The sequence below is a fragment of the Entelurus aequoreus genome, linkage group LG17 (genome assembly GCF_033978785.1).
Source record: "Entelurus aequoreus isolate RoL-2023_Sb linkage group LG17, RoL_Eaeq_v1.1, whole genome shotgun sequence".
NCBI classification, from domain to species: domain Eukaryota; kingdom Metazoa; phylum Chordata; class Actinopteri; order Syngnathiformes; family Syngnathidae; genus Entelurus; species Entelurus aequoreus.
The window spans coordinates 26,146,881-26,172,872 of record NC_084747.1 but is presented as its reverse complement, the minus strand read 5'-3'; the positions used below and the strand labels follow the sequence as shown (position 1 = coordinate 26,172,872).

General features: G+C 36.4%; 1 protein-coding gene across 4 annotated transcripts in view; it reads right to left on the bottom strand.

The window, feature by feature from the left end:
- The window catches only part of pdzd2 (PDZ domain containing 2), a 138,322-nt gene that overhangs the window by 40,323 nt on the left and 72,007 nt on the right, over positions 1 to 25,992 (bottom strand). For 3 of the 4 annotated variants that reach the window (XM_062025386.1, XM_062025387.1, XM_062025389.1), the window contains 8 exons: positions 24,515 to 24,584; positions 22,675 to 22,820; positions 18,355 to 18,474; positions 16,155 to 16,269; positions 13,312 to 13,385; positions 7,858 to 8,074; positions 2,890 to 3,007; positions 57 to 189 (listed from right to left, as the gene is read on the bottom strand). In XM_062025386.1, coding sequence (XP_061881370.1) covers positions 57 to 189; positions 2,890 to 3,007; positions 7,858 to 8,074; positions 13,312 to 13,385; positions 16,155 to 16,269; positions 18,355 to 18,474; positions 22,675 to 22,820; positions 24,515 to 24,584 — 993 coding nt within the window. The remainder of the gene's footprint in view (positions 1 to 56; positions 190 to 2,889; positions 3,008 to 7,857; positions 8,075 to 13,311; positions 13,386 to 16,154; positions 16,270 to 18,354; positions 18,475 to 22,674; positions 22,821 to 24,514; positions 24,585 to 25,992) is intronic. The other variant, XM_062025388.1, reaches the window with a different exon arrangement.

Here is a 25,992-nt window from a genome sequence, read left to right as displayed (position 1 = left end):
AAGTGTAAACCTAAAGATCTGAGTGTTTCTGGTGTACAAAGTGGAAGGAAGCTTACCCTGGGATTTGGGTGGCGACTAATGATGAGGCTGACCGGACCAGGACCACATTCACTGAGGGTGGCGTAGGCCTCACTGAGCGCCGCAAAGCGAAGGTTGACAGCGTCCACCTCCAGGATCTGATCGCCCCGACTGGAAAGTGACATCAACTCTCTTTTTAGACCTCAGTCCAGTAGTCACGCTTGTGTCGCTTTAAAAAAACAACAGGTGATCGAAGCAAGTATATGCATACATACTAATATATACATATTTACATACATATACACATTTATTCATATTTACATGCATACATACATATATATGTATATACACACACACACACACAAATATATATACACTATATATATATATATATTATATATATATACACACACACACACAAATATATATATATACACTATATACATATATATATATATACACACACAATATATATACTGTGCATACATATACACATATTTATGTACATATATATGTATATATGTATATATATATATATATAGATATATATATATATATATATATATATATATATATATATATATCTATATATATATATATATACACACATGTACAAATATATGTGTGTATATATATATACACACACATTAACATACACACAATATATATACTGTACATACACATACACATATATGTATATATACATATATATGTATATATATACACACACATATACATATATGTGTATATATATACACACACACATACATATTTATACACACATATATACACACACACACATATATACACGTATATATAAATACACACATTATATATATACACATACACATATATACAGTATACACACAATATATATACTGTACATACATATACACACATATATGTACATATACATATATATGTATATATGTGTGTATATATACACACACATATACAAATATATGTGTGTATATATATATACATACACACAGACATTAACATACACACAATATATATATACTGTACTATATACTGTACATACATATACACACATATGTATATATACATATATATGTATATGTGTGTATATATACAGTATACACACATATTTATACACACACACATACATTTATACACACACACACACATACACGTACAGTATATATAAATACACACACGTATATATAAATACACACACACATATATATATATATATATATATATATATATATATATATATATATATATATATATATATATATATATATATATATATATATATATATATATATATATATATATATATACATACACAAATAATATATATACTGTACATTCATATATACATAAATGTGTAAATATATATATGTATATATATATATATATGTGTGTATATATATATATATATATATATATATATATATATATATATATATATATATATATATATATATATATATATATATATATATATATATATATATATATATATATATATATATATATATGTCTTAATTAGATTATCAAAAAAAATAGTGCTCGATACCGTGGTAGAGCGTAATATGTATGTGTGGGAAAAAAATCACAAGACTATTTCATCTCTACAAGCCTGTTTCATGAGGGGTTTCCTCAATCCTCAGGAGATTTTTTTTTTTTTTTTTGAGAATTGAGTAAACCCCTCATGAAACAGGCTTGTAGAGATGAAATAGTCTTGTGATTTTTTCCCACACATACATACATATATATATATATATATATATACACACACACATATATATATATATATATATATATATATATATATATATATACATATACATATACATATATATATATATATATATATATATATATATATATATATATATATATATATATATGTATATATATGTATACACACAAACACACACATATACATATCTATACACACACACATTAAATTCCAGACAATACACTGAGAAGGTGTTTTATTGTTGGTACTATAGCACAAACTTTTGGACGAGTTCCATCACTGTAGGTGCTGCAGTGTCTGCCCGTTTAGGCCTTTGAACCGTAAGCAGAAGTGCTGTTTCGTCTTCTCGCCGTCCACAGCATTACTACGCATCCAGATTATTTTACAATATAACTAAAACAATTCTTACTTCTAAATCGTCCCATGTGTGATGTTTGCAGGAGTGTTTTCATGCATATTTGTACCTGCTATCAGAATGTAATCAAGCTAGCATCGTTAGCATTAGCTAATATGCTAACAGGTTAACGAGTGTCTGTGTTAGCATTATTAACTTACAATGGCATTCTTTTTGTATTGTTTCACTTTCACAAATTCACCAAAACGTCACCATGGAGTGATTGAGTCTGTTTAGCTGATTGGAGAGCTAGCTTGCGCAGCTAGTGGGTCCATGACCATGAATTCTGTTTTGTTTGATCAGCCGTTTTACTACCGTGTTACAGACACCGTTTGGAAACAATTAAGGTATGTCAGTAAACATTTACAGAATATTTCTGTGTAAATAACTAATTTCACAAAGTATATATCTGCAATTCATTTAAGATTTAGTGGGTGTGGCTTATATACCGGTGCACTCTATAGTCTGGAAAATACGGTGTTTGTATATGACAATATGAAAACAGCAACACATTACAGCTATTGAGTGTGCCACACACTCAATGACGCGTCATCTACCAACAACTACATTTAATTCATGATTCATATTCATATTCATATTCTTTAATGTTTTAAACATAATTCTAATTATTTAGCGATATTTATACATTAATATGTTTAGGTATTGACTATCAAGTACTAAACTAAAGAGAAAACATGGTATAATAACAACAATACTACTACAAACTCCATTTTCTCGTCCTCACCTGAGTCTGCCGTCCATCTTGGCCACAGAGCCCAGGGCCAGGTTATGGATGTAAATCCCTGGGGAGGAGTTCTCTGGCGTGAGGAAACAAACTCCGATCCCCAAACCCACGCCAGGCTCTAGGAAAAGACAAAGTAGAAATATTAACCCGCAGTTTGGGTTGTGTTGTTGTTCTAGATGCGACAAAGGTGTGAGCAAGACCAAAACTAGACGAGAACGTGGGAGGCAAGTGAAACAAAATTGTCCATTTCCGGCCCTCAAATTGGTCGCAACCTTGCTTTGCAGAGCAGACGGCTTCTCCTAGATGTTGTCCAGTTTGCGACGTAGTCCGGAAAGGACAAAAGCTTGAGTGTCCACAGCTCTGCCCGTCTTTCGATCATTTGAACGGCGGCCGGAATCGTCCCAATTAGTGGACGACGCCTACGCCTACGCCAATCAGCGGAAGTCCTGGTGTCAGGATCCTGAGTAGGTAGATGTCTTCAACGTGAATCCCCAGACATGCAACCCTCCACTTCTCCTGAGAGTTCGTCGTGTGTCTAGCAGCAAACGTTCGGTTGGGACAGACGGGTACCCTGCAAATTTATCGCAACCTTGCTTTGCAGAGCAGACGGCTTCTCCTAGATATTGTCCAGAGTGTCCACAGCTCTGCTTGTCCATCAAACATTTGTGTCAGCTTTGGGGTACCTTAAACAGCTGCCGGCATCTTCCGAATTACGGCAATCAGCAGAAGTCCTGGTGTCAGGACTCTGAGTAGGTAGATGTCTTCAACGTGAATCGCCAGGCACACAACTCTCCACGCGAGAGTTTGTCGTGTGTCAAGCAGCAAACGTTTGTTCCGTCGGGACAGACGGGTTCTCTCCAAATTGATCGCAACCTTGCTTTGCGGAGCAGACGGCTTCTCCTAGATGTTGTCCAGTTTGCGACACAGTCCGGAAAGGACAAAAGTCTGAGTGTCCACAGCTCTGCCCGTCCTTCAAACCTTTGTGGCAGCTTTGGGGTACCTTAAACAGCTGCCGGCATCTTCCGAATTACGGCAATCAGCAGAAGTCCTGGTGTCAGGACTCTGAGTAGGTAGATGTCTTCAACGTGAATCGCCAGGCACACAACTCTCTATGCGAGAGTTTGTTGTGTGTTGAGCAGCAAACGTTGTTTGTTCCGTCGGGACAGACGGGTTCTCTCCAAATTGATCGCAACCTTGCTTTGCGGAGCAGACGGCTTCTCCTAGATGTTGTCCAGTTTGCGACATAGTCCGGAAAGGAAATGAAATGAAATGAAAGAAAATGTTCCGCCGGGACAAACAGGTTCCCCCAAACCCGAGATCTTGTCAATTTTATTGAGAGGCAAGTTGATCAATTCCATTGTTCGGGTTTTGGAGAGCGGTGCAAAAAGAGGCTGCAAGAGAGTTAAGACGAGATAAAGGAGCAACAGCTGGAGAGATAAATGAGACAGAAACAAAAACAGATACTTTTATTTGAGTATTGCTTTCAAGTACTTCATACAATAGTGCAGTCTGGGAACTATTCTAGGATTTAGGTACCGCCAGTGTGACAGGATGTCGATTTAGTAAAATAAAGTGATTGTAAATAGCAAAGTACGCTCTTGAGTTGTCATTTTATATTTCTTACCAATGTTTATTGTTAATGGCAGCAGTCATTTGTAATACATGGCGCTCATGTTGTTGTAATGCCAGCATTAATGAGAGCCACTGTAGTACTGGAGGGCTCCAGCAGGGGGCGCAGTTTTGGGTTTTGTATATTTGTAGAATAATACTGGAGTGAATATTTGTTGCAATATTGTGGGAATTTTCTCCCCTGGTTCTGGCTGCATGGGGGGAGGCAGAAGGGTGTGGCCCTGAAAAGAAGACCTCTCTGGAGCCGGTTGCGGTCGTCCCACGGAGACAGGTGAGCGCAGGAAGGTGTTGCCGGCAGTAAGTCGGACCTTTTGTCACCGGTCCTCTTCAGAACTTTTATGGACAGAATTTTAGGCTGTTGAAGGGATCCGGTTTGGTGGCTGCAGGATTAGGTCTCTGATGTGGTCCTGATGACTTCATCTGACCAGGATCTTTAACTCTCACTGGGATACGACTGGGACTAGAATCAGCACCTCCGAGTCCATGGTTCTCACCCGGAAAAGGATGGAGTGCCGTCTCCGGGTTGGGGAAGAGATCTTGCCCCAAGTGGAGGAGTTCAAGTCTTGTTCACAAGTGAGGGAAGGTAGTAGTCCGCCATACCGACTACTTGGTCTAGTACTAAATACACAATGGGTGTGTTATGTTAAGACCTAACCTTTATCCATACCGACTACTTAGTCTAGTATTAAATACACAATGGTACTCTGTGGACATTAGGGTGTGTAATGTAGAGACCTAACCTTTATCCATACCGACTACTTAGTCTAGTACTAAATACACAATGGTACTCTGTGGACATTAGGGTGTGTAATGTCGAGACCTAACCTTTATCCATACTGACTACTTAGTCTAGTACAAAGTACACAATGGTACTCTGTGGACATTAGGGTGTGTAATGTCGAGACCTAACCTCTATCCATACCGACTACTTAGTCTAGTACTAAATACACAATGGGTGTGTTATGTTAAGACCTAACCTTTATCCATACCGACTACTTAGTCCAGTACTAAATACACAATGGTACTCTGTGGACATCAGAGTGTGTAATGTCGAGACCTAACCTTTATCCATACAGACTACTTAGTCTAGTACTAAATACACAATGGTACTCTGTGAACATCAGGGTGTGTAATGTCGAGACCTAATCTTTATCCATACCGACTACTTAGTCTAGTACTAAATACACAATGGTACTCTGTGAACATCAGGGTGTGTAATGTCGAGACCTAACCTTTATCCATACCGACTACTTAGTCTAGTACTAAGTACACAATGGTACTCTGTGGACATTAGGGTGTGTAATGTCGAGACCTAACCTTTATCCATACCGACTACTTAGTCTAGTACTAAATACACAATGGTACTCTGTGGACATTAGGGTGTGTAATGTCGAGACCTAACCTTTATCCATACCGACTACTTAGTCTAGTACTAAATACACAATGGTATTCTGTGAACATCAGGGTATGTAATGTCGAGACCTAACCTCTATCCATACCGACTACTTAGTCTAGTACTAAATACACAATGGTACTCTGTGAACATCAGGGTGTGTAATTTCGAGACCTAACCTCTATCCATACCGACTACTTAGTCTAGTACTAAATACACAATGGTACTCTGTGGACATTAGGGTGTGTAATGTCGAGACCTAACCTTTATCCATACCGACTACTTAGTCTAGTACTAAATACACAATGGTACTCTGTGAACATCAGGGAGTGTAATGTCGAGACCTAACCTCTATCCATACCTACTACTTAGTCTAGTACTAAATACACAATGGTACTCTGTGAACATCAGGGTGTGTAATGTCGAGACCTAACCTCTATCCATACCGACTACTTAGTCTAGTACTAAATACACAATGGGTGTGTTATGTTAAGACCTAACCTTTATCCATACCGACTACTTAGTCCAGTACTAAATACACAATGGTACTCTGTGGACATCAGAGTGTGTAATGTCGAGACCTAACCTTTATCCATACAGACTACTTAGTCTAGTACTAAATACACAATGGTACTCTGTGAACATCAGGGTGTGTAATGTCGAGACCTAATCTTTATCCATACCGACTACTTAGTCTAGTACTAAATACACAATGGTACTCTGTGAACATCAGGGTGTGTAATGTCGAGACCTAACCTTTATCCATACCGACTACTTAGTCTAGTACTAAGTACACAATGGTACTCTGTGGACATTAGGGTGTGTAATGTCGAGACCTAACCTTTATCCATACCGACTACTTAGTCTAGTACTAAATACACAATGGTACTCTGTGGACATTAGGGTGTGTAATGTCGAGACCTAACCTTTATCCATACCGACTACTTAGTCTAGTACTAAATACACAATGGTATTCTGTGAACATCAGGGTATGTAATGTCGAGACCTAACCTCTATCCATACCGACTACTTAGTCTAGTACTAAATACACAATGGTACTCTGTGAACATCAGGGTGTGTAATTTCGAGACCTAACCTCTATCCATACCGACTACTTAGTCTAGTACTAAATACACAATGGTACTCTGTGGACATTAGGGTGTGTAATGTCGAGACCTAACCTTTATCCATACCGACTACTTAGTCTAGTACTAAATACACAATGGTACTCTGTGAACATCAGGGAGTGTAATGTCGAGACCTAACCTCTATCCATACCGACTACTTAGTCTAGTACAAAGTACACAATGGTACTCTGTGAACATCAGGGTATGTAATGTCGAGACCTAACCTCTATCCATACCTACTACTTAGTCTAGTACTAAATACACAATGGTACTCTGTGAACATCAGGGTGTGTAATGTCGAGACCTAACCTCTATCCATACCGACTACTTAGTCTAGTACAAAGTACACAATGGTACTCTGTGGACATTAGGGTGCGTAATGTAGAGACCTAACCTTTATCCATACAGACTACTTAGTCTAGTACTAAATACACAATAGTACTCTGTGGACATTAGGGTGTGTAATGTTGAGATCAAACCTTTATCCATACCGACTACTTAGTCTAGTACTAAGTACACAATGGTACTCTGTGGACATTAGGGTGTGTAATGTCGAGACCTAACCTTTATCCATACCGACTACTTAGTCTAGTACAAAGTACACAATGGTACTCTGTGGACATCAAGGTGTGAAATGTTGAGACCTAACCTTTATCCATACCGACTACTTAGTCTAGTATTAAGTACACAATGGTACTATGTGGACATCAGGGTGTATAATGTAGAGACCTAACCTTTATCTATACCGACTACTTAGTCAAGTACTAAATACACAATGGTACTCTGTGAACATCAGGGTGTGTAATGTAGAGACCTTACCTTTATCCAGCGTGACCTCCATGATGATGCAATCCTTTGGACCGGGACCCGGTCTGCCCTCGGACTCCTCTGGGCCCGCATGGAGGTTGGAACTGTGGCTGGCGCTGGAGTTGGGCGAACTGGAGCGGCTCGGCAAGGTGGGCGTGGCACACGGCGTCAGACTGGGACTACGCAGGCGAGTCCGGATGGTCAAGGAGACCACGCCTCTCTTCAGTTGCTGGGAGAAATATGTTACTATTATTATTATATAACTGTGATATATTCATAAATACATGAACTATGATATATACATAAATACATGTTGAACTATGATGTATTCATAAACACATGCAGAACAAGGATGTACTAATAAATCACGGTGATGTCGCGTGTGTGTATGCACGCTACAACAGCTTTTTCCTGGATGGATGTGTGTTGTCATGTTGATGTTGTGTGTGTATGCACGCTACATCAGTAGTACATCAACCTATTTTCAGATAAAGTGTGTACAAAAAGTAGTACCTCAGCTTATTTTCAGATAACGTGTGTACAAACAGTAGTACCTCAACCTATTTTTAGATAACGTGTGTACAAACAGTAGTACCTTTCAACCTATTGTCAGATAACGTGTGTACAAACAGTAGTACCTCAACCTATTTTCAGATAACGTGTGTACAAACAGTAGTACCTCAACCTATTTTCAGATAACGTGTGTACAAACAGTAGTACCTTTCAACCTATTTTCAGATAACGTGTGTACAAACAGTAGTACCTTTCAACCTATTTTCAGATAACGTGTGTACAAACAGTAGTACCTCAGCTTATTTTCAGATAACGTGTGTACAAACAGTAGTACCTCAACCTATTTTTAGATAACGTGTGTACAAACAGTAGTACCTTTCAACCTATTGTCAGATAACGTGTGTACAGACAGTAGTACCTCAACCTATTTTCAGATAACGTGTGTACAAACAGTAGTACCTCAACCTATTTTCAGATAACGTGTGTACAAACAGTAGTACCTCAACCTATTTTCAGATAACGTGTGTACAAACAGTAGTACCTTTCAACCTATTTTCAGATAACGTGTGTACAAACAGTAGTACCTCAACCTATTTTCAGATAATGTGTGTACAAACAGTAGTACCTTTCAACCTATTTTCAGATAACGTGTGTACAAGCAGTAGTAACTTTCAACCTATTTTCAGATAACGTGTGTACAAACAGTAGTACCTCAACCTATTTTCAGATAACGTGTGTACAAACAGTAGTACCTTTCAACCTATTTTCAGATAACGTGTGTACAAACAGTAGTACCTCAACCTATTTTCAGATAACGTGTGTACAAACAGTAGTACCTTTCAACCTATTTTCTGAGTAACGTGTGTACAAACAGTAGTACCTTTCAACCTATTTTCAGATAACGTGTGTACAAACAGTAGTACCTTTCAACCTATTTTCAGATAAAGTGTGTACAAACAGTAGTACCTTTCAACCTATTTTCAGATAACGTGTGTACAAACAGTAGTACCTCAACCTATTTTCAGATAACGTGTGAACAAACAGTAGTACCTCAACCTATTTTCAGATAACGTGTGTACAAACAGTAGTACCTCAACCTATTTTCAGATAACGTGTGTACAAACAGTAGTACCTTACAACCTATTTTCAGATAACGTGTGTACAAACAGTAGTACCTCAACCTATTTTCAGATAACGTGTGTACAAACAGTAGTATCTCAACCTATTTTCAGATAACGTGTGTACAAACAGTAGTATCTCAACCTATTTTCAGATAACGTGTATACAAACAGTAGTACCTCAACCTATTTTCAGATAACGTGTGTACAAACAGTAGTACCTTTCAACCTATTTTCAGATAAAGTGTGTACAAACAGTAGTACCTTTCAACCTATTTTCAGATAACGTGTGTACAAACAGTAGTACCTCAACCTATTTTCAGATAACGTGTGAACAAACAGTAGTACCTCAACCTATTTTCAGATAACGTGTGTACAAACAGTAGTACCTCAACCTATTTTCAGATAACGTGTGTACAAACAGTAGTACCTTACAACCTATTTTCAGATAACGTGTGTACAAACAGTAGTACCTCAACCTATTTTCAGATAACGTGTGTACAAACAGTAGTATCTCAACCTATTTTCAGATAACGTGTGTACAAACAGTAGTATCTCAACCTATTTTCAGATAACGTGTATACAAACAGTAGTACCTCAACCTATTTTCAGATAACGTGTGTACAAACAGTAGTACCTTTCAACCTATTTTCAGATAACGTGTGTACAAACAGTAGTACCTTTCAACCTATTTTCAGATAACGTGTGTACAAACAGTAGTACCTCAACCTATTTTCAGATAACGTGTGTACAAACAGTAGTATCTCAACCTATTTTCAGATAACGTGTATACAAACAGTAGTACCTCAACCTATTTTCAGATAACGTGTGTACAAACAGTAGTACCTTTCAACCTATTTTCAGATAACGTGTGTACAAATAGTAGTACCTCAACCTATTTTCAGATAACGTGTGTACAAATAGTAGTACCTCAACCTATTTTCAGATAACGTGTGTACAAACAGTAGTACCTCAACCTATTTTCAGATAATGTGTGTACAAACAGTAGTACCTTTCAAACTATTTTCAGATAACGTGTGTACAAACAGTAGTACCTCAACCTATTTTCAGATAACGTGTGTACAAACAGTAGTACCTCAACCTATTTTCAGATAACGTGTATACAAACAGTAGTACCTCAACCTATTTTCAGATAACGTGTGTACTAACAGTAGTACCTTTCAACCTATTTTCAGATAACGTGTACAAACAGTAGTACCTCAACCTATTTTCAGATAACGTGTGTACAAACAGTAGTATCTCAACCAATTTTCAGATAACGTGTATACAAACAGTAGTACCTCAACCTATTTTCAGATAACGTGTATACAAACAGTAGTACCTCAACCTATTTTCAGATAATGTGTGTACAAACAGTAGTACCTTTCAAACTATTTTCAGATAACGTGTGTACAAACAGTAGTACCTCAACCTATTTTCAGATAACGTGTGTACAAACAGTAGTACCTCAACCTATTTTCAGATAACGTGTGTACAAACAGTAGTACCTCAACCTATTTTCAGATAACGTGTATACAAACAGTAGTACCTCAACCTATTTTCAGATAACGTGTGTACAAACAGTAGTACCTTTCAACCTATTTTCAGATAACGTGTGTACAAACAGTAGTACCTCAACCTATTTTCAGATAACGTGTGTACAAACAGTAGTACCTCAACCTATTTTCAGATAACGTGTGTACAAACAGTAGTACCTTTCAACCTATTTTCAGATAACGTGTGTACAAACAGTAGTACCTCAACCTATTTTCAGATAACGTGTGTACAAACAGTAGTATCTCAACCTATTTTCAGATAACGTGTATACAAACAGTAGTACCTCAACCTATTTTCAGATAACGTGTATACAAACAGTAGTACCTTTCAACCTATTTTCAGATAACGTGTGTACAAATAGTAGTACCTCAACCTATTTTCAGATAACGTGTGTACAAACAGTAGTACCTCAACCTATTTTCAGATAATGTGTGTACAAACAGTAGTACCTTTCAAACTATTTTCAGATAACGTGTGTACAAACAGTAGTACCTCAACCTATTTTCAGATAACGTGTGTACAAACAGTAGTACCTCAACCTATTTTCAGATAACGTGTGTACAAACAGTAGTACCTTTCAACCTATTTTCAGATAACGTGTGTACAAACAGTAGCACCTCAACGTATTTTCTTGCTTCAAGTTGCTAGCATGAATTGGAGTCGCGAGGCCCCACACCACCAGTTGGCGGAGGGAATGTCACAGTAAGATCCACCCCTAAACATCCGGTTTTACTCCAGTCTTACATTAGATTATAAGGGACAAGCGGTAGACAATGGATGGATGGATGGTAACATTATCTTACAGCTATCTTTAGCTTAAAGTAAACTTATTGGTAGCATTAGTCTAAAAGTGGCATTTACTTATAACTAGCATTAGCTTATAGGTAGCATTAGGTTATTGGTAGTATTAGCTTATTGATAGCATTAGCTTATAGGTAGCATTAGCTTACTGGTAGTATTTGCTTATTGGTAGCATTAGCTTATAGGTAGCATTAGCTTATTGGTAGCATTAGCTTATTGGTAGCATTAGCTTATAGGTAAGATTAGTTTATAGGTAGCATTAGCTTATAGGTAGCCTTATCTTATAGGTAGGATTATCTTATAGGTAACATTAGCTTATTGGTAGCATTAGCTTATAGGTAACATAGTATGTATTAAGTAAAAGTTTGTTTCTATTCTTAAAAGGCATGTTAACATGTTAAAGTTGTTCTGTTTGGGCCCCAAGCGCCAGTGAAAGGGGCCGCTTGCAACATTCACAAAGATGCCTAGAGGGCGCTAACAATGTATTTTAAGCCTATGTACGTAACACATGCACGCGTATTAGCTTTTATTTATTACTATTTTTTTAATTTATATATACACCGGTACATATATATGTATATATATCCAAATCACTATTATTAGCTAACAACACAAAACCTTTTTTGTATTAAAATATATACTTTTAAATTACATATATATATATATATATATATATATATATATATATATATATATATATATATATATATATATATATATATATATATATATATATATATATATATATATATATATATATATATACATACATATATACACATATACATATATATACACATATACATATATATACACATATACATATATACACATATACATATATATACACATATATATATATATGTATATTACACATATATATATATATATATACGTATGTATATGTATAAATATATATATATATTTATATGTATATATATATATGTATATACACACATATATATATATGTATATACACACATATATATATAAATACATATATACACATATAAATATATATATATATATATATATATATATATATATATATATATATATATATATATATATATATATATAGGAAAAACACAAGAGGCTATATCATCCCTACAAGCCTGTTTCGCAGATTTTTTATTATATAAAATCCCCTGACGAGCAGGGAAACCTGCGAAACAGGCTTGTAGGGATGATAGAACCTCTTGTGTTTTTTCCTAACCTAACATATATTCCGCTCTACTCCGGAATTGACCACTGTATAACGACAGTATGTATATATATATATTTTAATTGATTTAAAATTTGAAAAAAACCCAAACATATTTATATATATTTTTTGAAAATAATAAAATAGCTTTGGGCGTTTGGATAGTTTGTGTTAGCTGCAATTCAGTCATTTTATATATTTTGTTTGATTAATAGTGAAAATGAGACTGCTGCTCGAGGCACTGCTGTACTGGACGTCATAACTGAGAGGAACCTTGAATGTCTGGATGGCTTGTTGGTGCGTCAGCCCCTGAAGAGACTCTCCGTTTACTTCCAGAATCTCATCTCCTGTGCAGCAACACACAATAAAACATCAAATACTTGGTACTTATTTTCAAAAGCACAGCTAGAATATCAGAATCATTGACCAAAAAAAGTATTCAAAGCGCTTCACTTTTTCCCCTGTTATGTTACAACCTTATGCAATACATTATTTTTGTCCTCAAAATTCTACACACAATACCCCATAATGACATAGTGAAGAAATGTTTTTGTTTTTTCAATCTATAACATAAATTGTGTAAAAAGTGAAACACTGTAAATACTTTCCGGATGCATTGTAGAAGAGTTTTGGTCAGCTTTGACACAATGAATATAAAAAATGATAAGTTGATGTGTAACAATCCGGCACTGTTGATACTTTAAGGGGAGCAGCATTTTTTAGGGGGGAATTGTGTCTATCATTTGCAATCCTTATGGAAGACAAGTGCACATATATTTTTCTTTTTTATGCATTCTAACTCGTCAATAAAAGTTAGCAAAAGTCAGCTAACAATAAAGCCAATGAGAGTCGACCTATTCCGCCTATAAAGCGCTCTAAAAAACATCCAAAAACCTCAATGAATGTTTTACTGTACATACACACTAAGTATATATGTAATGTAGTATCCGCCACATTCATAATAACATATAATATTTTCATATTTTGAATGTTGGAACGGTTCAAATCAGGTGAGAATGGTGGGATATGGAGAAGTTTATATATCGCCCATTCATTGTCAATAGGGAGAAAATGATCAAAAATCCTGGGAAAACTGGGAATTTTGGAAAAGTGAAAAGATGTTTTGCGTTCGACAAATGTGAAGAGTAGTGTGGGTGGATGGTAAATTTTGGAATCGGGTAAAAAGTTACGCAACATTTTGAGAATTTAGGGCGTTGTAGAACTATGAATACGTCCATTCATTTGAATGGGAATTTCAGGGAAAAACGGGAATTTTTGAACATTTACAGTAGGTAATGCAAAAATTGTCCTAGATGATATGAATTGGTTGGTATTGGAATTTTTCAAAATGGTTGAAAAATGTTGACGTAGTTTAAATTCGGAATTCCTGGAATTTCGAGAAAACCAAAAAGAAGAATGGTAGTTTTGTTGACCCAAATAAGAGGAAAGTTCTGAAGGTGGAATGGTCAAAAACGGTTGAAAAATGTGGACTGTGAAAACTTTCCCGCAAGGGGTGGAAATAGGGCTTGGGAGAACCGGGAATACTGGGAATTCCTGGAATTTTTTTCAACTTGGAAAATGGTAGTTTGTTCGTCAACGGTGAGTGGAAGGTGTTGAAAGTGGAACGGTTCCAATTGGGTGAGAAATGTGGGAGTTGTGGAAGTTTGAAAAATGGCCCATTCATTTACAATGGAAATAATTATTTTGCAAATAATCATTAACCGAGAATTTAATGGCAGCAACACATTGCAAAAACGTTGTCACAGGGGCATTTTTACCACTGTGTTACATGGCCTTTCCTTTTAACAACGCTCAGTCAACGTTTGGGAACTGAGGAGACACATTTTTGAAGTGGAATTCTTTCCCATTCTTGCTGAAGCTTAAGTTGTTCAACAGTCCGGGGGTCTCCGTTGTGGTATTTTAGGCTTCATATTGCGCCACACATTTTCAATGGGAGACAGGTCTGGGCTACAGGCAGGCCAGTCTAGTACCCGCACTCTTTTACTACAAAGCCACGCTGTTGTAACACGTGGCTTGGCATTGTCATGCTGAAATAAGCAGGGGCGTCCATGATAACGTTGCTTGGATGGCAACATATGTTGCTCCAAAACCTATATATACCTTTCAGCATTAATGGCGTCTTCACAGATGTGTAAGTTACCCATGTCTTGGGCACAAACACACCCCCATACCATCACAGATGCTGGCTTTTCAACTTTGCGCCTAGAACAATCCGGATGGTTCTTTTCCTCTTTGTTCTAGAGGACACGGCGTCCACAGTTTCCAAAAACAATTGGAAATGTGGACTTGTCAGACCACAATACACTTTTCCACTTTGCATCAGTCCATTTCAGAAGAGCTCGAGCCCAGCAAAGCCGGCGGTGTTTCTGGGTGTTGTTGATAAATGGCTTTGGCTTTGCATAGTAGAGTTTTAACTTGCACTTACAGATGTAGCGACGAACTGTAGTTACTGACAGTGGATTTCTGAAGTGTTCCTGAGCCCATGTGGTGATATCCTTTACACACTGATGTGTGGGATTCAAGGTCACAGGCATTCAATGTTACGTGCAGTGATTTCTCCAGATTCTCTGAACCTTTTGATGATATTACGGACCGTAGATGGTGAAATCCCTAAATTCCTTGCAATAGCTGGTTGAGAAATGTTGTTCTTAAACAATTTGCTCAGGCATTTGTTGACAAAGTGGTGACCCTCGCTCCATCCTTGTTTGTGAATGACTGAGCATTTCATAGAAGCTGCTTTTATACCAAATCATGGCACCCAGCTGTTCCCAATTAGCCTGTTCACCAGTGGGATGTTCCAAATAAGTGTTTGATGAGCATTCCTCCACTTTTTTGCCACTTGTGCCAGCTTTTTTGAAACATGTTGCAGGCATCAAATTCCAAATGAGCTAATATTTGCAAAAAAATAAAAGTTTTCCAGTTCGAACGTTAAATATCTTGTCTTTGCAGTCTATTCAATTGAATATAAGTTGAAACATATTTTTGGTGTAGTATGTAATATATGAGAATGTTTGGATGTTCACACAAGTATGATTTAGTATGTTAGAAAGCATGAAAAAAAGACAAACATTGTGAAGGTTGAAGACAAACTTTACCTTCTTTCAGTCGTCCGTCCGCTGCTGCGGCGCCGTGGGAGAAAATGGTCTTGACAAAAATCCCCATTTGGCCGCGTGCTGAATCCTGACCACCAACAATACTGAACCCCAGACCCTGGACAATGACAGGAACGTTTTATTAAAGAAGGACGTGTGTACCTGTTTTATAAAGTTTTATTCAAGAAGGATGTCATTCAAGAAGATGAATTCATGTATTCACTCACCTTTCCTTGGCATGTCATTATAGAAGATGAATTCATGTATTCATTTACCCTTCCTTGACATGTCATTATAGAAAAGGAATTCATGTTTTCACTCACCCTTCCTTGACATGTCAATATAGAAGATGAATTCATGTATTCACTCAGCCTTTCTTGGCATGTCATTATAGAAGATTAATTAATGTATTCACTCACCTTTCCTTGGCATGTCATTAAAGAACATTATTTAATGTATTAATTTACCCTTCCTTAACATGTCATTATAAAAAATGAATTAATGTATTCACTCACCCTTCCTTGACATGTCAATATAGAAGATGAATTAATGTATTCACTCAGCCTTCCTTGGCATGTCATTATAGAAGATTAATTCATGTATTCACTCACCTTTCCTTGGCATGTCATTATAGAAGATGAATTCATGTATTCATTTACCGTTCCTTGATATCTCATTATAGAAAAGGAATTCATGTATTCACTCACCCTTCCTTGACATGTCACTATAGAAGATTAATTCATGTATTCACTCACCTTTCCTTGGCATGTCTTTAAAGAAGATGAATTAATGTATTAATTTACCCTTCCTTAACATGTCATTATAGAAAATGTATTAATGTATTCACTCACCCTTCCTTGACATGTCAATATAGAAGATGAATTCATGTATTCAACCAGCCTTCCTTGGCATGTCATTATAGAAGATGAATTCATGTATTCACTCACCCTTCCTTGACATGTCATTATAGAAGATTAATTCATGTATTCACTCACCCTTCCTTGGCATGTCATTATAGAAGAGGAATTAATGTGTTCACTCACCCGTCCTTGGCATGTCATTATAGAAGATGAATTCATGTATTTACTCACCCTTCCTTGGCATGTCATTATAGAAGATGAAATCATGTATTCACTCACCCTTCCTTGACATGTCAATATAGAAGATGAATTCATGTATTCCACTCAGCCTTCCTTGGCATGTCATTATAGAAGATTAATTCATGTATTAATTTACCCCTCCTTGACATGTCATTATAGAAAAGGAATTCATGTATTCACTCACCCTTCCTTGACATGTCATTATAGAAGATGAATTCATGTATTCCACTCAGCCTTCCTTGGCATGTCATTATAGAAGATAAATTCATGTATTCATTTACCCTTCCTTGACATGTCATTATAGAAAAGGAATTCATGTATTCACTCACCTGTCCTTGGCATGTAAGTATAGAAGATGAATTCATGTATTCACTCACCCTTCCTTGACATGTCATTATAGAAGATGAATTCATGTATTCACTCACCCTTCCTTGGCATGTCATTATAGAAGATGAATTCATGTATTAATTTACCCTTCCTTGACATGTCATTATAGAAGATGAATTCATGTATTCACTCACCCTTCCTTGACATGTCATTATAGAAGATGAATTCATGTATTCACTCACCCTTCCTTGACATGTCATTATAGAAGATGAATTCATGTATTCCACTCAGCCTTCCTTGGCATGTCATTATAGAAGATTAATTCATGTATTCATTTACCCTTCCTTGACATGTCATTATAGAAAAGGAATTCATGTATTCACTCACCTGTCCTTGGCATGTAAGTATAGAAGATGAATTCATGTATTCACTCACCCTTCCTTGACATGTCATTATAGAAGATGAATTCATGTATTCACTCACCCTTCCTTGGCATGTCATTATAGAAGATGAATTCATGTATTAATTTACCCTTCCTTGACATGTCATTATAGAAAAGGAATTCATGTTTTCACTCACCCTTCCTTGGCATGTCATTATAGAAGATGAATTCATGTATTCACTCATCCTTCCTTGACATGTCATTATAGAAGACAAATCCATGTATTCACTCACCTTTCTTTGGCATGTCATTATAGAAGACAAATCCATGTATTCACTCACCCTTCCTTGACATGTACTGTAATTATAGAAGATGAATTCATGTATTCACTCACCTTTCCTTGTCCTTTCATCAGCACGATGTTGGAGATAATAGATGGCTGGGCCAGTCGCCATGGCGACTCCACTTGAACCGTACTCAGCGAGCGTGCAGATTTCCTGATGATGGAATATTCCTGCAACATGAAAGCAAATCAAAAGTCATATTTGACATGTCCGCATTATTAGCTCATATTGATTATTGATTGATTCTTAATACTTTCTTCACTGTTTAGTCAAACAGTCTGTAGTCATAAACTCCATGTTGTTATTCTTATAGTGTCAGCAACACACTCCTTCTTTGTTATCATCGCATTTGCATAATCATTAGTGTCCATCTTCCCATGATTGTTGCATTATATTCATCATCTGTACTCTAATACTTGTACTCTACTACATGATATTCATCACCCACACTCTGTACTCTAGTACTTGTACTCTACTACATGGTATTTATCACCCACACTCAGTACTCTAGTACTTGTACTCTAGTACATGATATTTATCACCCACACTCTGTACTCTAGTACTTGTACTCTACTACATGATATTTATCACCCACACTCAGTACTCTAGTACTTGTACTCTAGTACTTGTACTCTAGTACATGATATTTATCACCCACACTCAGTACTCTAGTACTTGTACTCTAGTACATGATATTCATCACCCACACTCTGTACTCTAGTACTTGTACTCTACTACATGATATTCATCACCCACACTCTGTACTCTAGTACTTGTACTCTACTACATGATATTCATCACCCACACTCTGTACTCCAGTACTTGTACTCTACTACATGATATTCATCACCCACACTCTGTACTCTAGTACTTGTACTTTAGTACTTGTACTCTAGTACATGATATTCATCACCCACACTCTGTACTCTAGTACTTGTACTATAGTACATGATGTTCATCACCCACACTCTGTACTCTAGTGCTTGTACTATAGTACATGATATTCATCACCCACACTCTGTACTCTAGGACTTGTACTCTACTACATGATATTCATCACACACACTCTGTACTCTAGTACTTGTACTCTAGTACTTGTACTCTAGTACATGATATTCATCACCCAGACTCTGTACTCTAGTACTTGTATCTAGTACATGATATTAATCACCCACACTCTGTACTCTAGTACTTGTACTCTAGTACATGATATTCATCACCTACACTCTGTACTCTAGTACTTGTACTCTACTACATGATATTCATCACCCACACTCTGTACTCAAGTACATTACACTTGTACTGTAGTACTTGTAAAGTATATTATACTTGTACTGTACTACTCGTATGTGTTATACTTGCACTGTATTAGTTGTATGTGTTATACTTGTACTGTAGTACTTGTATGTGTTATACTTGTACTATTGTACTTGAATGTGTAATACTTGTACTTGTACTGTAGTAGTTGTACAGTATGTGTTATATTTGTACTGTAGTGCCTCTATGTGTTATACTTATATTTGTACTGTAGTAGTTGAATGTGTAATACATGTACTTGTACTGTAGTCCTTGTATGTGATACACTTGTACCTGACTGTAGTAGTTGAATGTGTAATACATGTACTTGTACTGTAGTAGTTGTCTGTGTTATACTCGTACTTGTACTGTAGTAGTTGTATGTGTTATACTTTTATTTGTACTGTAGTAGTTGTATGTCCTCCACTTGTACTCGTACATTACCATGTACTTGGAGGTAGTGGATAAGTAGTACACAATGTACACTAACATGTACTTGGAGGTAGTGATGTAAATTGTACACAAAGTACACGAACATGTACTTGTAGAAGACAAAGTAGTAAACACAGTAGTAGACACAGTAGTAGACAAAGTAGTAGACACAGTAGTACACACAGTAGAAGACACAGTAGTAGACACAGTAGTAGACACAGTAGTAGATACAATACCGTTCAAAAGTTTGGGGTCACATTGAAATGTCCTTATTTTTGAAGGAAAAGCACTGTACTTTTCAATGAAGATAACTTTAAACTAGTCTTAACTTTAAAGAAATACACTCTATACATTGCTAATGTGGTAAATGACTATTCTAGCTGCAAATGTCTGGTTTTTGGTGCAATATCTACAGAGGTGTATAGAGGCCCATTTCCAGCAACTATCACTCCAGTGTTCTAATGGTACAATGTGTTTGCTCATTGACTCAGAAGGCTAATTGATGATTAGAAAACCCTTGTGCAATCATGTTCACACATCTGAAAACAGTTTAGCTCGTTACAGAAGCTACAAAACTGACCTTCCTTTGAGCAGATTGAGTTTCTGGAGCATCACATTTGTGGGGTCAATTAAACGCTCAAAATGGCCAGAAAAAGAGAACTTTCATCTGAAACTCGACAGTCTATTCTTGTTCTTAGAAATTAAGGCTATTCCACAAAATTGTTTGGGTGACCCCAAACTTTTGAACGGTAGTGTACAGTAGTAGACACAGTAGTAGACACAGTAGTAGACAAAGTAATAGACAAAGTAATAGACACAGTAGTAGACAAAGTAGTAGACACAGTAGTAGACAAAGTAATAGACAAAGTAATAGACACAGTAGTAGACAAAGTAGTAGACAAAGTAATAGACACAGTAGTAGACAAAGTAGTAGACACAGTAGTAGACAAAGTAGTAGACACCGTAGTAGACACCGTAGTAGACAAAGTAGTACACAAAGTTGTAGACAAAGTTGTAGACAAAATTGTAGACACCGTAGTAGACACCGTAGTAGACACAGTAGTAGACACAGTAGTACACAAAGTAGTAGACAAAGTAGTAGACAAAGTAGTAGACAGAGTAGTAGACAGTGGTAGACACACTAGTAGACACAGTAGTAGACACAGTAGTTGACAAAGAAGCAGACACAGTAGTAGACACACTACACATAGTAGACACACTACACAGAGTAGTAGACACAGTAGTACACACAGTAGTAGACCAAGTAGTAGACACAGTTATAGACACAGTAGTACACAAAGTAATATACACAGTAGTAGACACAGTAGTAGACACAGTAGTAGACAAAGTAGTAGACACAGTAGTAGACAAAATACAAGACAAAGTGGTAGACACGGTGGTAGACACAGTAGTAGACACCGTAGTAGACAAAGTAGTACACAAAGTAGCAGACAAAGTTGTAGACAAAGTAGTAGACAGAGTAGTAGACAGTAGTAGACACAGTAATAGACACAGTAGTACACAAAGTAGTAGACAAAGTAGTAGACACAGTAGCAGACAAAGTTGTAGACAAAGTAGTAGACAAAGTAGTAGACACAGTAGCAGACAAAGTTGTAGACAAAGTAGTAGACAGAGTAGTAGACAGTAGTAGACACAGTAGTAGATACAGTAGCAGACAAAGTTGTAGACAAAGTAGTAGACAGAGTAGTAGACACAGTAGTAGACAAAGTAGTACACAAAGTAGCAGACAAAGTTGTAGACAGAGTAGTAGACAGAGTAGTAGACACAGTAGTAGACACAGTAGTTAACAAAGTAGTAGACACAGTAGCAGACACAGTTGTAGACAAAGTAATAGACAGAGTAGTAGACAGTAGTAGACACAGTAGTAGACACAGTAGTAGACAAAGTAGTAGACAAAGTAGTAGACACAGTAGCAGACAAAGTTGTAGACAAAGTAGTAGACAGAGTAGTAGACAGTAGTAGACACAGTAGTAGATACAGTAGCAGACAAAGTTGTAGACAAAGTAGTAGACAGAGTAGTAGACACAGTAGTAGACAAAGTAGTACACAAAGTAGCAGACAAAGTTGTAGACAGAGTAGTAGACAGAGTAGTAGACAGAGTAGTAGACACAGTAGTAGACACAGTAGTTAACAAAGTAGTAGACACAGTAGCAGACACAGTTGTAGACAAAGTAATAGACAGAGTAGTAGACAGTAGTAGACACAGTAGTAGACACAGTAGTAGACAAAGTAGTAGACAAAGTAGTAGACACAGTAGCAGACAAAGTTGTAGACAAAGTAGTAGACACAGTAGTAGACAAAGAAGCAGACACAGTAGTAGACACACTACACAGAGTAGTAGACACAGTAGTACACAAAGTAGTAAACCAAGTAAGTAGTAGACACGGTAGTACACAAAGTAGTAGACCAAGTAGTAGACACAGTAGTAGACAAAGTAGTAGACACGGTAGTACACAAAGTAGTAGACCAAGTAGTAGACACAGTAGTAGACAAAGTAGTAGACACAGTAGTAGACAAAGTAGTACACACAGTAGTAGACAAAGTAGTACACACAGTAGTAGACAAAGTAGTAGACACAGTAGTACACAAAGTAGTAGAGAGAGTAGAGAAGAAGTACTGACCGGTCTGTCTGCAGCAGGATCCAGTTGTTGTGGTAAAGAATGTTTACGTCTTCCTGACGTTGACGACTTGGCGGCCATTTTTTCCTCACTTTTGTTTACCAACAACTCATCGTCTTCCCCCACCGACTCCAACACAACACTTCCTCCTTTGACAGCACAACAAGACATTCAATCACTTGAAAATAATTTCCACCTTCAAGTACTCGCTTGGGTGGCTCCAAAAAAATCGATTCACATCCAAATTGCGATTCTTATTCATTACGATTCATTATTTAAAAAAACTTTTCATTTTTAAAAAGAAGTATTTAGGTTATTAAGTCAGCAACCAAAAGGAGGTTATGGAAGTGTTTATTATATGAATACATACAGAAAATAAGAATACTAATAATAATATTTAAATTGTATTTTAAAGATAATAAATAATAATAATATTAATAATAAATATGTTGATAATAATATTAATAATGATAATTATATTAATAATATTATTAATAGTAATAATGATGACAATAATATTGATAATAATTACAATAATAATAATGATAATAATATTAGGGGGGGGGGGGGCAATAGACTACAGACTGTGGTGAAGTAGGCCGGCTTCGCCGCGTGAGGAAGCCTACAATTGTGTTTTCCGCTCCATTTGCTGAATGGCGATATACGATATATATCTCGATATTTTTTCCGTAAAGTAAAAACAAAACAGTCCTAGTTACCTGAGATACTAAGTATGTCATTATTATGACTTACTAAGTCAAAATAATGACTTACTAAATCAAATTAATGACTTACTGTAAGTAAGCGTTTGCAATTAGCGTTTGAAAAAACGAGTTAAAAGTGGGGCCACATGCTGACATATGCTCAACTCATCATGCTCAATTTATTACAGCATTTGGGAAGCCTGTAGTTGATTTTTATTGTGTAAATGTTATATTTTTATCAACATATGATAGCAGGGACCCTGCTATTCAAAACTAGGCTGCTACATTACTAAGGATTAATGTAACTATAGCTGAAAAAATTGTACAATAGCAATAGGAGAGACTATTCATCCCTGAACACCATGGAGTTCATGTAGGCTTTATGATGCAGTTACATTATTATATAAACTATCAGAGACAGCTTCAGGAAACTCTTCATTTAACATAATGTCCTTTTTTGCTGCTTCAACACAGCTCAATCAACACAGAAAAAGGTAAAGTGAAATAACTTAGTTGTTAACTGCAGGTCAATAATGCTTGTCTTTCACTCAGACAGACAGGGCTTTGCTGTCCGTAACACACACCCACACGCACACACACACAAACCGCACTGTGAGCTAACGTTACGCTAAAAGCTATTTAGCCTTCACCTCAAGGACTGCGAGCGAGCTGAGCTGCCGCGTATGTTTCTAGAAGGTCAACGGGCTCATAGTGATGTTACTAGTAGTAGAAATCAATCAAATATCACAAGTAGTACTATTACATGTAATATAACTACAAGAAAGGACAATTATACTAGCCCAAGTACTATGTCTGTTTGCCAACAATAATTCCCACATCACATGTTGTCGTGTACATGTTGACCACTAACTGACATCAATCAAATATTACAAGTAGTACTATTACATGTAGTACAACTACAAGAAAGTACAATTATACAAGCACAAGTACTATGTCTGTTTGCCAACAATACTTCCTACATCACATGTTGTTGTGTACATGTTGACCACTAATTGACATCAAGCAAATATCAGTTCATTCATAAAGTTTTGGTCCTGGTTTCATTTTGGTCAACAATTGAAAATATGTGTCATAGTTTGATGAAGACCACATTGTATATTATAAAAGAATATATTAACCCTGTGACTGACCACAGCCTTTCAAAGATCCTCTTGAACTCGTTTCTTCCAGCTTCTCCAAGTTGGTCAACTGCAAGCAGACAAACAACAACAACATATTTTTTACTATACACTAAATATACTAACACCGAGTATTGTAGTATACTGTACTTTATATCACACATCTTTTTTTATTGTACACTAAATATACTAACACCTAGTATTGTAGTATACTGTACTTCATATCACATCTTTTTTATTGTACACTAAATATACTAACACCTAGTATTGTAGTGTACTGTACTGTACTTCATATCACATCTTTTTTATTGTACACTAAATATACTAACACCTAGTATTGTAGTATACTGTACTTCATATCACATCTTTTTTATTGTACACTAAATATACTAACACCTAGTATTGTAGTATACTGTACTTCATATCACACATCTTTTTATTGTACACTAAATATACTAACACCTAGTATTGTAGCATACTGTATTTTTTTTTTACCTTTAGGGCTCCCCTCAAGTTTGGTCCCAGGGACCCAGAAGGGTCTCGGTCATAAAAATGTTGTTATTTTTGTTATTTCAAAACACTGTTTTATGGTAAAAACAGTTATTGATTTTTTTTTTATTATTTTTTTTTAGCAATGACAGTTAAAAAAAAAAAATCCCACTAAAATTCTCAGGGATCCAAAATGGTCCCACTCATAAGTGTTAAAAATAATTAATATATATATTTATTTATTTTTTTACTTTCAACACTTAAGTCTCTAGATCAGACCTGGGCATTCTGCGGCCTGCGGGCCGCATCCGGCCCTTTGTACGTCCCTGTCCGGCCCGCGTGAGGCCAATCATAAATTACAAAATAAATTTAAAAAAGTATCTATTTCGAGTGTGCAATACAACGGTGCTGCTTTTGTTTTGAAAAGCGTTATTTGTATGACTTCCGTGTGGACGTATGCTCGTGCGCGCAGCGGCAATCACAAATTACAAAATAAATTTAAAAAAACATATATGTCGTGCGTGCAATACAACTGTGCTGCTTTTATTTTGAAAAGTGTTATTTATGGGCGTATGTCCTGTTAGTGAAGGCGCACAGCGACAAGTGATGCCAGGTCGGCCTGGTTATCCCCGAGACGCTAAAAAAAGAAAAGGTGATGACGAATGGCGTGTTTTCAACAAGACATGGACTGCCAAGTAAAGGTAAAGCCGTGTGCTTAATTTGTGGTACACATGTTGCTGTGTTTAAAGAATATAGTGTAACGACCTGCTGAAGTTGATGTTGTCTTCTTGAGTTGCGTAAATGAGGAGTGAGGATAAACGTGAGTGTGAAAGGAACGAGATAAGTTGAGCTGTGTTAGTATAGGTTGCTCAATATAAGTTTAAAAAGAGCATCAGACTTGGTGTGCACTTCTTCTGGACGCTACAATTGGTGGCAGAAGTAAAACTTTGCGCATACTGCACTGCTTAATTGTGTGCTCAGCCTGCTAC